This window comes from Theobroma umbraticum, unplaced genomic scaffold, assembly GCF_002168275.2.
Source record: "Theobroma umbraticum cultivar Fairchild unplaced genomic scaffold, ASM216827v3 scaffold_95.0, whole genome shotgun sequence".
Classification (NCBI taxonomy): Eukaryota; Viridiplantae; Streptophyta; class Magnoliopsida; order Malvales; family Malvaceae; genus Theobroma; species Theobroma umbraticum.
This window is the reverse complement of record NW_018397257.1, coordinates 10,652,719-10,666,405: the sequence shown is the minus strand read 5'-3', so window position 1 is coordinate 10,666,405 and position 13,687 is coordinate 10,652,719. Positions and strand designations below refer to the sequence as shown.

Genomic DNA, 13,687 nt, shown 5'->3' with positions numbered 1-13,687 from the left:
CTATATCAATCATAATATAATATTGTTTTCTATACCTTTTGGTGCACCGACCATGCCCTAATTATGTTGTTATTTGATTGGATTTATGAACACGTATGGGAATTTTGGGGTGGCTTAGGTATATAGTTTTTGTATCCTGCATATTATTATAATCTAAAATTACAATAAAAAAAATCCACTCGTTGAATTATTTTATTATACTGAATTTATTGAAACTCAAATAGATATATAAATGCTTTATTAATTATAAAATTATTTCAAAAACAAAGTGTATGCGAGCGATATTTTTTTAAAAATTATGACATATTGATAATTCATGTAAAATGTAATCTTTTCTAAACTTATAAATCTTATTCTCTTATCAAAATTTGAACCTTTATATACTTTACAATTAAGTTTTTTTTTTCATAGTTTTCCGGTGAAATGGGTTTTTTATTTTTTTAAATAAAAGGAAATTATAACCATTAATTTCCTCGTTTAAAAAGGTGAAGTTTTAACAAATTAAGTGTTTTTATGATCTGTTAGCCCTTCTTGTAAAATAGCATTATTGTTCATTAACTATCTCAATCAGTTTTGTATGGTTTCTTTTGGGCACTTTTGCCTCCTTCAACAACTCTTGCATCATGAATTTGGATAAAGTTGTAAGTTATTTCCATTATTTGGAAAAAGTAATCATTAATGAGACTAATTACTTTATATAAAGAGCAATTACCTTGAAACTTAAGCTTAGCTTGTTTAATTAATGTCAAATCAATGGGAGAAGAATTTCCATTTATTTGGGAATTTCCATAAAAACAGTATTTTTATAATAAGTTGAACCTTATCTGTAATTTTACTTTAAATTCAAAATTAGAACTAAAAAAGTAAAAAAATCTTTGTTGTTTTTACTCGTGTTTCATCTTAGTAATATTGAATTTGACAATGTAACTATTTGATTAATTATCATTTATAAATATAACTCTTTTAATATATAAAACAGGTAAGATTATTTCAATATGAAAGTGATAAGATAATTTTTTTTTGAGGAATTATAAAAATATGAGACGTAACATTTTATGTTTTGCAAGAGAGCGTACATACAAATATATAATGTAAATATTATTAAAATGTATAATATTTATAAATTATCATTTAATTGCATAGTGTTGTTTTATATATATGTAAAAATTAATTCAAAAATTCTTAAGAATAAATATTTTTAAAATAACAAATATTTATTTTAGAGGGTTTTAAATTTTTAAATTTATTTATTAATGAGATTATAATATTTAATTTATGAATAATATATGAAAAATTTAGAAAATTGAAAAACAAAGGCATAAAATTTATGGGCAATCAAGTTTTAAAAAATATTAGTAGTAGTAAATAGAAAAAGGACAAGGATTGCAAAATTCCTGGAGGCTGGAACTTTCCTGCCTGCGCTAAACCGAATTCCGACGCGTTTACCGTCTGATGTACAGTGACATTTAAATTCCAGCGGTGATCAGCTACTGTGGAACCCAGTTAAAGCCTGACAGATGTAACCGCACCATTGGCCTGGATCCTTGGACTGTTGATTGCGAGTGTTTTTAATATTTTTTGAAACGCGTGGATCACCGTTCAGCTGTTAAATGAATCATGAATACAAAAAACCGCGTGTGCCAGTGGGTCCACATTCCAGGTGGCTGCCACCGAAAGGTTTGACCTACCTTAAATTTGAAATATCAGACGGTGATTAAAGGCTGTCTGTGATGCCGACGATACCTGCCAAGTGGCACTCACACAAACAAAAATTAAAAAAAAAACGAAGAGGCAAAAAAGAAAATTTTGCTTTTCCACTGTACAAGAGGACAAAGATCTGTTGCGACGACTGACCCGCTGCCGAATCACTGTGGGACAATCAAAGGCCGCCACGTAAGCAAACAGGTGTTTTTTAAAGAACAGGAACCGGACAAAAAACGACTGCACGGTTTCTCCCACATGATATGACCGAAAAACCCTTTTCTATATTGCGTGGCACATTCTTATAAGTTTAGACTTCAACGAGTCTCCTTGAATTGGTTTACGCCTGAACACTACCTAAAATTATAAGAAATAGAACGTATAAAACCCTGACATAAAAATTTATTTTTGCTTCGCCCTGATTTTCTGTCTCGTAAGATTGTACGAACTTTTCTTCCTCTCCGCTCTTTCTCTCTCTAAGCATATGCTGTTCCTTCTGTTCGGTTAGTACTTTCTTGAGGGTTCAAATTTTCTCTGTGCAGCTGAGAAAGAGCAGGAAAAAAGAAAGAAGGAGAGAGAAAGAGAAAGAAAATACAGAAAAGGAGGGAAAGATTTTAATTACAATTATTTTTTTAATTATTATTGAGTATGGGTTGTTTTTGTTGCGCTGGGAATTCAAGCCAAAGATCAGAGAAGCCAACAGACAAGAACAGGAACGGGAGTGATAACAGCAGCAAGAGAAACACACACCATGATCAAACACAAGCCAGTTCGGGTATTGAATATGGTTTAATTCTATGCATTTTTTATTGCTTTCTTTCTCTTGTGAAATGCATTGTATCTGATCATGTGTTTGATTTTTGTTGTTGCTATTATCACTATTTTTCTTGTGTTTTTTTGTTTCGATATGTGACACTCTTGATCTTTCTGTTGTTCTCCTAGGAAGTCAAGGTATCCGATTTTAGAACATTTTTGTTGTCGATTTTCTTCCTAACCCAATCTTCTTTTACAATTTTTCGTTACTTTGGTTTTTTGTTGATAATGGGTGTTGAAATCAAAATGGATTCTTCTTTGGTCATGATGTTTTCTTTCTCTACATCTCATATTTTTCCATTGTTAAAGCTAATGACTTTGGGTTTTAAGTACTTCTTTTATCCATGTAATATGTTACTTGAGCAGATTGGTAGTGATTTAATTATGATGTATTGGTGAAATTTTTATACAGTATCTTCTTAACATGTGCCGTATGTATAATTATGTTAGTAGTTTTTTTGTTTGTTTGCATGATAGGGAAGAAAGATCGATTCTATAATCCAAAATCCGTACTGGGTGTTCTATTTGTCCTTGTTTGTTCTTTGTTCACTTTAAATATTGATGATTGTGGCCATTTATAAACAAAAATCTCTGTTTGGCCTTTCCTTTTCTTGGGGCCTTGGCTTATGTCTTTTTCTTGGTTTTTTGTTTTTTTGTATGGTTTTTGATACATCTGCTAAAAGACGCACTGAAAGTCAGTCCATATGAGAGTGTAAAGAAGGACGAGGTAGCTAAGGATGACCAGTTATCGTTGGATGTAAAGAATTTGAATTTGAATGATCAGGTTTCCAAGGATGGAAAAGCTAGCCAACTGGCACAATCATTTACATTTGATGAGCTTGCTGCTGCAACAGGCAACTTTAGATCGGATTGTTTCTTGGGTGAAGGAGGTTTCGGAAAAGTGTACAAGGGATTCTTGGAGAAAACGAACGAGGTTGGTTGAGTTTATATTGTCTTGCTGTCGATGTTGTTGAAAATTATGAATATATCTTATCAAAGCTTTGTTACTTAATTAATTGGTTTACTTAACTTAATTGTCTTATATCTCAGTTCAACTTAACAAACCTGTATTGTACTAGGTGAACCTGTATTATATCTCAGTTCTGCATTAATATTTGGTGAATTTGGTGGTTACTTTGCTGTTCCCTTTTTCCTGATGTAGGTTGTTGCTATCAAGCAACTTGATCGTAATGGTGTTCAGGGCATTAGGGAGTTTGTTGTTGAAGTACTGACATTAAGCATGGCTGAGCACCCAAATCTAGTAAAATTGATAGGGTTTTGTGCTGAGGATGAGCAGAGACTACTGGTTTATGAGTACATGCCATTAGGGTCTCTGGAGAACCACTTACATGGTAAGCAAAATCTTCTTAGCATTTCCCTGCTGATTTCGTTATTGTACTGTTTACCTTTTATGATATCTCTACCAATTATGTCATGAACTTTCTTATCGATTCTCCTCCATGGCTACAGATCTTCCACCTAGCAGAAAACCACTTGATTGGAACACGAGGATGAAAATAGCAGCTGGTGCAGCAAGGGGCTTAGAATATTTGCATGATAAAATGAAGCCGCCTGTCATATACCGTGACTTGAAATGCTCCAATATTTTGCTTGGTGAGGGATACCATCCGAAGCTATCTGATTTTGGGTTGGCCAAAGTGGGTCCCATTGGGGATAAGACTCATGTCTCTACAAGGGTTATGGGGACGTATGGATATTGTGCACCAGATTATGCAATGACTGGACAGCTGACATTTAAATCAGATATTTACAGCTTCGGGGTTGTCCTTTTGGAACTCATTACTGGTAGGAAAGCAATCGACGATACAAGAGATCGTGGGGAGCAAAATCTTGTTGCATGGGTAAGATAAAGCTTATTCCACTTTATTAATTAATGTCTTTGATGTTTCAATTGGTTATATTTCCATTTTAAGATTGTCTGTTAAAAACCATTCATCCGTCTTCACTCGTTTTGGCCTGTTTATCATATTTATTGGGATTGTTGTTCTGTTCAAAAGTGCAATAGTGATGAATCTGGTTTTATTTTGTAGTATATAATGTCAATTGATTTATTCCTCAACAAGTTTGCTGGAAGTTTCATCTATCTCCTACTTTGATATCTTCATTTTATAAGGAAATTCTGTAAAAAACTGTGGGTTAAATATTTTTGGGCAAGTGTAGTGTTTGTCCTGTGTCTTCTAGCTGATAATTTCTACTATTATATAGTAATTAAGGAACAGGTTTTAGAAGGCAAGTTAATGAAGGGAAATATGTTCCTTGGATCTGTTCTATAAATGCTTAATTGCTTGCAGGCACGGCCCATGTTCAGAGATCGGAGGAATTTTTCGCGAATGGTTGACCCTCTGCTGCAAGGTCAATACCCTGTGAGAGGTCTGTACCAAGCACTTGCCATTGCTGCAATGTGCGTTCAGGAGCAACCTAATATGCGGCCAGCTATATCCGACGTGGTTATGGCTCTGAATTACCTAGCTTCCCAGCAATATGACCCAAGAAATCCTGTTCAGAGCTCTCGTAGGGGCACTGCTTCATCGGCTGTGACCAGGGATGACGATAGAGGACCGGTTACAGATGATGAGCCTAAGAGTTACTGAGCTGGAGGACAAAATTAGAAATAAAAGAAAGTGGCAAATATTGTTCAGCGGTGTTAATACACAGTGCCTGGTTATCAATTTTTGCATCACAGAAGATAACTGGCACACTTTCCATCTTTAAATCTTCACATACAGAGAAGATTTCCTTTCTTCCTTTCCCCCCACTTCTGCTGCTGTACATGTGAGTTGGGGTCCTTGTATGTAGGATGCTTCTTTGTAGGAACCATTTTCACCTAATAATAGAGTAACCTTACTATTCACAGTGATGAGTTCCTTCCCATGTTGCTCTCATGCTTAATCCTACAATAAAAAGCGTGATTTGTTAATTTTAACTCCAAATTCCAAACTCAAGAGTCACTTTTGCATTCTTACATGTACGAAGTGAATATTCAGGATTAGCTTATATATCATCAAACGTCAGTTACGTGAAAGAAAGCAGCATTCATTCGAATCTTGGAAAGGCTTCCGCTAAGCTCCGCTGGGCTGAATTCACCCGGTTATTGCTTTCTAGTTCCGAACATTTGCTAAGATTTACTTAAATTTGTTAAGATTGACAAAGTTTTGGATTCCCACAAAGTTCTCTTCCTGTCGCATGCCAAAAGATTTCCCGCCTAAAGTCGTTAGAAGCCTAACTACCTAACCGCAAACTATAGCCTTGTTACTTCAGCTCCCTACAAGACAACACTCAAAACGTTTTCTCCAGCTCAATCTTCAGCAAATCTCTCTCTCTCTCTCGCAGCTAGAAGAAAAGCATTCTCCTGAAACATGATGAGACCTGGTCATCTTCCAGTTTCGCAACCACAGGGTAAAGTTGCCAAGAAGGAAAGAGTGGCTTCTAAGTCTCGGGTGTTTCCATTGTCAGAGAAATGGACCCATGCCATTCCCGTGGTCGTCCTACTCAGCTTCTTCATTCTCTGGTGGTTCTCTCGTCCAGGTAGCGTTGATGTTCTTCTGCAAGATTTTCAATGAAACATGCAAGCTCTCCTGTCTTTATTCTGATTTCTGTCTGTCTTGATGTTGTCCTAGATTGGGTGCATTCGTTTTCAAGAGCCCTTTTCTAGCTTTTCTTCATTTATTCCCTTTCTTGTCTATTCATTGGTGAGGAAGTTAAGTTTCTGGCTTTATTTCTTTGATGGGTTAAATTGAAGCTGGCTTTTTGCTAATAATTGTTTGATAGTCTCTCGTCTCCTGTTAATTATTATTTATTAATCTTTAGACCATTTTTTGTGTCTTGATTGTGATTACAGTGTGAGAATAAAAGTAATTAAAACTTTTACAGTCTCATTATAAGCACTTCTGTTATTAGAATTATTGCTGAATCGTCCTGTCCCCTCTGTTTCGATCTCAAGAAAAATGGCATGAAAAGGAAAGAAAATCATTAAATTGCTTAAATGATCATTCCTTTTGGTTTTTATTCACTGGATGCCTCAGAAGCCAGAATTTGTTTTGATTCTGATAGTAGTAAAATAGCTTTTGGAGTTATGCCATCTTGTTTAACTCTCAAGAGAGCTGTGATAAAGAAAAAGAAAAGGCAATTACAGACGAAACTACTTTCGTGTATCTCAAAAACTTGCTTTTGCTCAGTGTTGATTACCTCTGAATCTTTTGTTTTTGGTTTGAAAATTAAAGCAGTGACTGTGGAGATCAAGGATGGCAGAATTGTGGCCATACATCCGGTCGAAATGCCATTGTCTCTTAATACTTCTCAGATTGAACTCGCCATCCTGGTGTCTGCTACATCACCAATTGCCTCAGTCCCACAGAATCTCACAGGGAATGGAACTGAAGCACGTGTAGTGACCGAAAGTAATTGAAGAATTTGTTTCTGAAAATGGAAAACAGTTTGTAGGAATTCTCTTTTCTGTCAATGTTGTAGTTAGGATGTCAGGTGCCCCCCTTATGGAATTAGAGGTAGAACATTTTCCCTTTTGCTGTATCATGAATATGGCAAAAGAGATAGTAAGGGAACCTCCTGCAGCAAGTGATTCTGGATATCAACTGTTGTTGATTGTTTTGTATTGAATTACACATACAGACACCAACAAGAGAGAAAAGCATGCAATCATGTATGACTCATTTCATGATTAGTTGTGGGTAAATAGTTTTCTTTCCTGAGCCTGTTGGAGTATCAAAATTACATCTGATCTCTGTTCTTCTTGACACCCTTAGCGTTAAACTTATTCTTGTATGCTGAATGCCTTGGGCCATGGTGAAAAAAGAAGATAAAAAAGAAAAAGAAAAAGACCTATGAAGATCCTCTTTTCGTCTGTAATTCGTTAACCTCACCCTCTCTGCAATTTCCTACCGATAAAACCATTGTATTATTTTTCCTTGATGGGAGAACTCTGCAACAATCCCTCCTCGGCGACTGCAAAACGAAATTGGGATTCAGCTAGTAACAGCATCTGTAATTTCTTTGGACAGTGTTCTACTCAATAACATTCTGAATAGAAAAAAGAATAGAAAGTATACCTTCTGCCATCGAAGATCATCTCGTTTCTTTAGGACTACAACAGAATAAATTCTCTCAGGAGAGGCCATTCTCCAACGGCAATAACGGCTGCGTGTTTTATGGCGATAATACACCCCTATTGTCTGCTTCCTAGCACGATCATACTTGATCTTGCTCATATAGAAAACGAAAGGCTTTTGGCAAGGGTGTCTTTCGACGGGCCTAGTGTTAAATGCATAAGCAGTGTAATCAGCCCTCCGGTACCAATTAAGAAAAGTTCTAGTGGGCATCTCAAGCTCTCTGGGAGACATTACTCCCCTCAAGATTTGAACCACATAGCCCCAAGAGACTGAGATTGACCAAAATCGTTTCGAGTCATAGCAGATGGATTGCTGCATCAGACTTGCCGAGTCCTCTTTGGCAGCTTCAAGCAGGTGTGCAAGGGCTCTGGCTCGTTTCATGCCAGGGAATATAGGTTCCACTACATCTAGGTGGTGGAGTGATACCAATGGAGTCACTGGGTGGGCTCCCAGGAGGCCTAATAGTTCTCCATACACATCATACTGTACAAGCATAAGAAAAAACAAGTTACCCCCGCCTTCCAAATTCTTGAATGAAGATCAAGAAGGGCTTCCTATTCCTATCCTACTTAATAAATTTATGACTAGTTTATAATTTCATATATTTTCATTCTTTCCCATTGTGAATAGGGCAAGAGCGAAATCGAAGAGGCCGAAGTTTACCTGATGGAAGCCAAGTTCCCTGGTGAGAGGCACTCCTAGCTCAGCCATGCAAGCCTGAATCCTGTCATCACTGCCATACAATGCTGGATATCGCTGGATGCACCTATCCTGCATCTTTGCCAATTCTTTTGCCAATGGATAGCTTATTGCAAATCCACCCCCTCCAAATGCCATAGCATATGAAAAAAATATATTCTGAATATGACTCTCTGATGCACTCCCAACATAATAAAACTGTGTATGATCATACTTGGAAAGCACCCTTACCACATTGTCCGCAATAAAAACTGTATCATCATCCCCCATTACGAACCACCTGATATCCTTCATTCCAAGCTTAAGTGTCTCCGAAACAACCCTTGAAATCCTCAGTGCCGATCTAGAGCCCTGCTTGTTTGTGTACTTAAACTTGGAAGTGTCCTGAGAAACCCGAATCTCAGGCAGCCCTTCATTTCTCCTGGTCCTGACTTGCTTATCCACCCAAACTACCCCTCTAGTCTCCTTTGGCCTCCACCATACTTTTATGTACTCTTTTCTGATATCCCACAAATTTGAGGAAGCTGCGATCCCGAAAGCAATGTGTTTCAGCTCTAAGTCATATCGATGGTAACCTGGGGCTGGTTCAGGTACAGGCTCTACTTTCTTTTCCTCTGCAATTTTTTCAACTCGTGAAGAGGTGGTGGAGGAATAGTTGAAGGGTACTGCTGCTTCAATTTTTGTGGAGAGATTGGTTACATCAGGACAATCTTTGCGGTCATTGCTCAGCAGGAGATTCGAGTACAGAATGTAAAGCAAAGCCATGGCTATGAAGAAATAAATGACGATCCCTCTAAAGCTACTTTGTTGCATGCGTTGCTGCGTAGAGGTCATTTGTTGTTAAAGGGTGAAAGCTTCTTGCAATTTCTTTGTAATTTTTCTTCTTTGTTTTTGCTTTTTTGTTGTTTTTGATGATCTTGTTGTTCTTGTTCTCGTCTTGCTATTGATTCTTCCCATGTTTTCGGTTCAAAGCATGGAGAAGGAGAAGGATAGCTATAGAAATCAGCTTGGACTGAGAATTATTCGGATCTCAAGAGAAGAATTTTCGTTTTCTTACATGTACATTTTTTTTTCTTTCGATACCTACCTCTTTGCATGGGTTTGAAACTTTTACTTTTGATGGTTTGAGTAAATTTTTAATTTCCGACACAAATTATGAAAAATTGAATACGGGTATTTTTCGAATTGAAATCTTGCACAGAATCCATATAATTTATATATATATTATTAAATTTTTATACGTTTATATCTGATACATTATCTATATATAATATTTATATATTATCACTTAATCATAGTGTCAGTCTTATAAACACGTAAAAATAAAATTTTAAAAATTTTTAAAATCATAAATATTTATTTTTAAAGTGTTTAAATTTTAAATTTTTTTTATAAATGAGATATTAATATTTAATTAAATACTAATATATAAACTTTATACACCAAACATCCTCGTCAGGACTGTGGGTGTCCGAAATATGGGCTTGGAAGCCCTTAAAGGAACAAAATGGGGTGAGGGAAAAAAAGGATAGGCCCAGTTTCCTTAGCCGAATCAATGCCCAAAGCCGAAACCGAAGGATGAAAAGGGTAAGGTTTGGAGTTTGATATATGTACAAGTTTTGGGTGTTATTCACAAAGAAATAAAAATTCACCATTTTAACCTAATAATAATCAGTCTTGAAATTTATTTATTTTTTGTAAAATTCAAAGTCCATCAATAATTGTAGGCCAACCAAGCTTGTGGTTGGGAGCAAATGGGGTTTTTTAGTGGAGAGCCCAAAGTTGAAGATGATGTCTTTGGGAATTAGAACATGGGCACGTGAATAATAAATATGTTCAATTTACTCCATTTCATGCCACACATTGATAGCTAAATTTGCATATATTCTAAGAAAAAAAAAGGGTTCAAGAATCTTCTTTCATGGTTAGGATTACTAGTCGTTTTACAAATTCAGTTATTATTTAAATCTCCCCTTCAATTTGAAAGCAACTAGTGAACTAAAGCCAATTTGGATCAAGGTTCTTGTTTTCTTAAGAAAAGAAAAAATCTTTATGTTTCGAGTGACGGTGAGAATTTCTAGACCATACAATTGTTATTGAATGTTTTGTTGTGATTATTAGCTTTTTAAAATAATAAGTAAAAGATCATTGTTAGAAGTTTTTTAATAAAATAGAATGTATTAATTACGTGGATACGATTTTTACTCTTTGTAGAATTAAGACAATAACTCGTGTATATATATATACCTCAAAATCGAAACAATAAAGTGTTTACTGCTTTGGATCCTTTACACGGTAGAAAATATAAAATTTTGATTCAAATTTTTTCTTGTTCTTTAACCTCTTGTTTTGTTCTACGGCAAACAAGGAGGGAGTGATGGTGAGGACAAGCCATGCACGACCCTTTAATTTGTTTGTATGACGAACAACACACGAGACCATGATTCCCATGCCTTTTTTCTTTCTTTCCTTCATTTTTCCCAAGAAGAGAGGCAAGGGAAGTAGGACCAAGAGCAGCAAAAGTTCGATCCATCTTGAATCTTGACAGAGATGATCGGACCTACCAAGAAAAGGGCACAACTTTGTGCAACAGGCAGCGTGTGACTGTGACCTCCCACGCCAACAATCAGCATTTCAGCCGTGAGCAGATAAGGTAAGGTTACTCCAAAAGTTTTCTTCACATGTCTCTTGGGTCCTACCACATGTGGGCCTAGTGTTCTATTGATCTTATATTTTACAATTATACAATATCTACTTATTTCCCAATCAATTAACCCTAATCTTAGTTTATATTAGACCAAGTCCATGTCACCTTTTAGAAAAGTAGTTACTATTAGCCTAAACATTTTTGTCGCCAACATGATGTGTTATTTTCGTTTAGAGATGACAATGAGTATTTAATTTTCGGATATGTAGAGCAATCCGATTAATTACATATATAGTATTCGTGAATTTTATATTTGAATTTGGAATATGTTTGTGTATGAAGTTTGTTATTTGTCTTGGATTTGGATAAAAATACTTGATACTTATATCGGATTATGTTTTTATTTGGGTAGTATCAGATATTTATACCTTAAGCTCGTTTATATAATCAATTTAGAATTGCAAATAAGTAAAATTTATATTTACTTGCAAGGAGAATCGAACTCGAGCAACTAAACTTTATAATCATAAATCAAAGAGTTTTGAGAAAAATCAAGTATTTAAAGGGTAATGCTAATTATCTAATAAGGATATAGTTAGATAATAATTTTTAAATATTAATCAAGTATTTATAGAATTTAAGGATCTAAGTAAATAATAGGGTTTGAACATATATAGATATATATCTCAAAAGTATATAGTGAGTACCCATTATTCTATGCAAACTTCTTGTTATATAAGTTTTTTTTTCTTTTTTGAAAAGTTGTTGTATAAATTAATAGGAATCACTGACAAACTTATGAAGTGAATAATTATTTCAGTAAAAAAAAAAGAAAGAAATCTTCATGTGCTTCTACAACTTTTCCTGGAAAGGGGTGTGGTCATTTTCCTAGGTTCGAATCTATGAATAAATGGTGCAAAAAGAACAATAGTAGCTGGTTTACAGTAACCAGAGCAGCTGCACTATATACCTATATTTTGTGTTTCATTAATATAGCATTAAAGAATTATTAGCTAGGAAAATTCCATCAATTAATGTCTTTGGGAGTAGCCAAGGAGGCTTATTCCTCCATTGTTAGACCAAGGTCAAATTCTAACAATTGGGTTAGTAATTAATTGCATGTATATTTTTTTTAGGTCGTTGATTTGTTGAAGAAATTCAAATAATGAGTGAAAATCGTTATTCTTATTTGATTTTTTTTAATTGATCGAGGAAATATTTGAATTCAACTTTTTAAATAAAAAAATGTGGATACATTGATAGATAAATTAAATATATAAAGAAATATTTTTATTTTATTTGGTTAAACTTATCTATCTCATTCGATTTTTCCGTCCGAAATGTCTTTGGCAAAGAACAAAATAAAATATTATGTTTGGTCTCCAAATTTCTTTTAAATCAAATGGACCTACATTAAAGATACTCTTGATTATGTTTTCAAAATGAATAGGATACATCCTATATGCCAAGGCATGAAATCAATGTGAAGCTTGTTTTGAGCTTTAATATTTTTTGTTCTATTCTATTTGCGTTGGACAAAGAAGAAATTGAAAATATTATGTTTGGTTTCCAAATTGATTGTAAATCAGATGGACCTACACAATAGATAACCCTTTGAGTCTTGATTCTGTTTTCATAGTCTCAATGTTAAGCTCGTTTTCCACCTATTGTATCTTTGATATTGTACATTTCTGTAGGGTCGATCCAACGTGCAATGTAGTGCAGTAAGAATCTCCATCCACCGCAATGCAACCTTAAGTGATCGGTCCAGTGGCAATGTGGTGCGGTGAGAGTCTGAGTCCATCGCAATGCACCCTTAATCGACTTGGCCAGTGGCGGTGCAATGCGGTGAGATCAGTCTCCATCCACCACAAAGCACTCTTAACTGGCTCGTCCAATGGCGGTGCAGTGCAATGAGGGTCTCCATCGACCTCCATAGTGCACCTTTAACTGGCCCATTTAATGATGCAGTGCCATGGTAGTCTCTATCCCACATAGTAATGCACCCTTTAAATGAAAGATGATATATAAGCCAAAAAAAACAAAAAAAGCCAAGCTGAGCATGTTTTAACTTGAACAATAATGATGTATTAGATGGTAACATGTAATGCGCCGAGCCACAATAATAGACATGTTAATACTAATTGAATAAATTGCAATTTGTTCTCTCTTACAGAAGAGTTCAGGCATGCCATGAAGACGTTATCCTCCAACCACACAATTAAATCATTCTCTTTAATCAAAAATTTAGCATGCAAGCAATGGGATTCTAATCATACATTTATGATTATGATTGCAAACAAAAAGAAAAATGGATAAGCAAAGCAAGGAAATATGTAAAGAGATGGTCCTTCTTATTTAGTCATAGCCCTTTTAACTTTCATGTTGAACAGATTCCATCAAATCAAATGATGACAAAAATTTTCCAACATCCCACCACTCGATTTCCCCACATCAGCCAAGTATGCCACGTGTCCATCTATGATACCTCTAAAATGGTAGAAACCGGCCATAGTTGCTTTTTCCCTTCTCATATTGCCATTTCCTTGTCATCCTCAACAATTTGCAGTTAAGTTCGAAAAGATACTTCCTTTCCTTTTTCTAATTTGTTTTCATGATGATAAGTCTTGGAGTTATGAATTATCCTTAAAATAAAAGAAAGGAAGAAGTTTTGGCTGCTTAT

The 13,687-nt window shown here is 35.2% G+C and overlaps 3 protein-coding genes across 4 annotated transcripts; 2 read left to right on the top strand and 1 right to left on the bottom strand.

Moving 5' to 3' along the window:
- Nucleotides 1-2,099: 2,099 nt before the first annotated feature.
- On the top strand, nucleotides 2,100-5,395 carry LOC110411797 (putative serine/threonine-protein kinase PBL5). 2 transcript variants are annotated; one of them, XM_089782986.1, is made up of 5 exons: nucleotides 2,100-2,476; nucleotides 3,299-3,448; nucleotides 3,677-3,866; nucleotides 3,985-4,376; nucleotides 4,827-5,395. In XM_089782986.1, the coding sequence occupies exons 1-5, from the start codon at nucleotides 2,453-2,455 to the stop codon at nucleotides 5,124-5,126; spliced, it is 1,056 nt and encodes a 351-aa protein (XP_089639112.1). In that variant the 5' UTR covers nucleotides 2,100-2,452; the 3' UTR covers nucleotides 5,127-5,395. The 2 variants fall into 2 exon arrangements, with proteins under 2 accessions (XP_089639112.1, XP_021277776.1); XM_021422101.2 differs by having other exon boundaries at nucleotides 2,101-2,476; nucleotides 3,198-3,448.
- A 128-nt stretch (nucleotides 5,396-5,523) lies between these two features.
- Nucleotides 5,524-6,940, top strand: LOC110411798 (Serine/Threonine-kinase RLCKVII protein). Its single transcript, XM_089782995.1, has 2 exons — nucleotides 5,524-6,060; nucleotides 6,540-6,940. Exons 1-2 carry the CDS (start codon nucleotides 5,892-5,894, stop codon nucleotides 6,938-6,940), a joined length of 570 nt encoding a protein of 189 aa, XP_089639121.1. The 5' UTR covers nucleotides 5,524-5,891.
- Nucleotides 6,941-7,370: 430 nt separating this feature from the next.
- On the bottom strand, nucleotides 7,371-9,191 carry LOC110411796 (transferring glycosyl group transferase (DUF604)). The gene is made up of 3 exons (XM_021422100.2): nucleotides 8,322-9,191; nucleotides 7,599-8,141; nucleotides 7,371-7,494 (listed from the first exon to the last, which is right to left on the bottom strand). The coding sequence occupies exons 1-3, from the start codon at nucleotides 9,189-9,191 to the stop codon at nucleotides 7,372-7,374; spliced, it is 1,536 nt and encodes a 511-aa protein (XP_021277775.2). The 3' UTR covers nucleotide 7,371.
- Nucleotides 9,192-13,687: the final 4,496 nt, after the last annotated feature.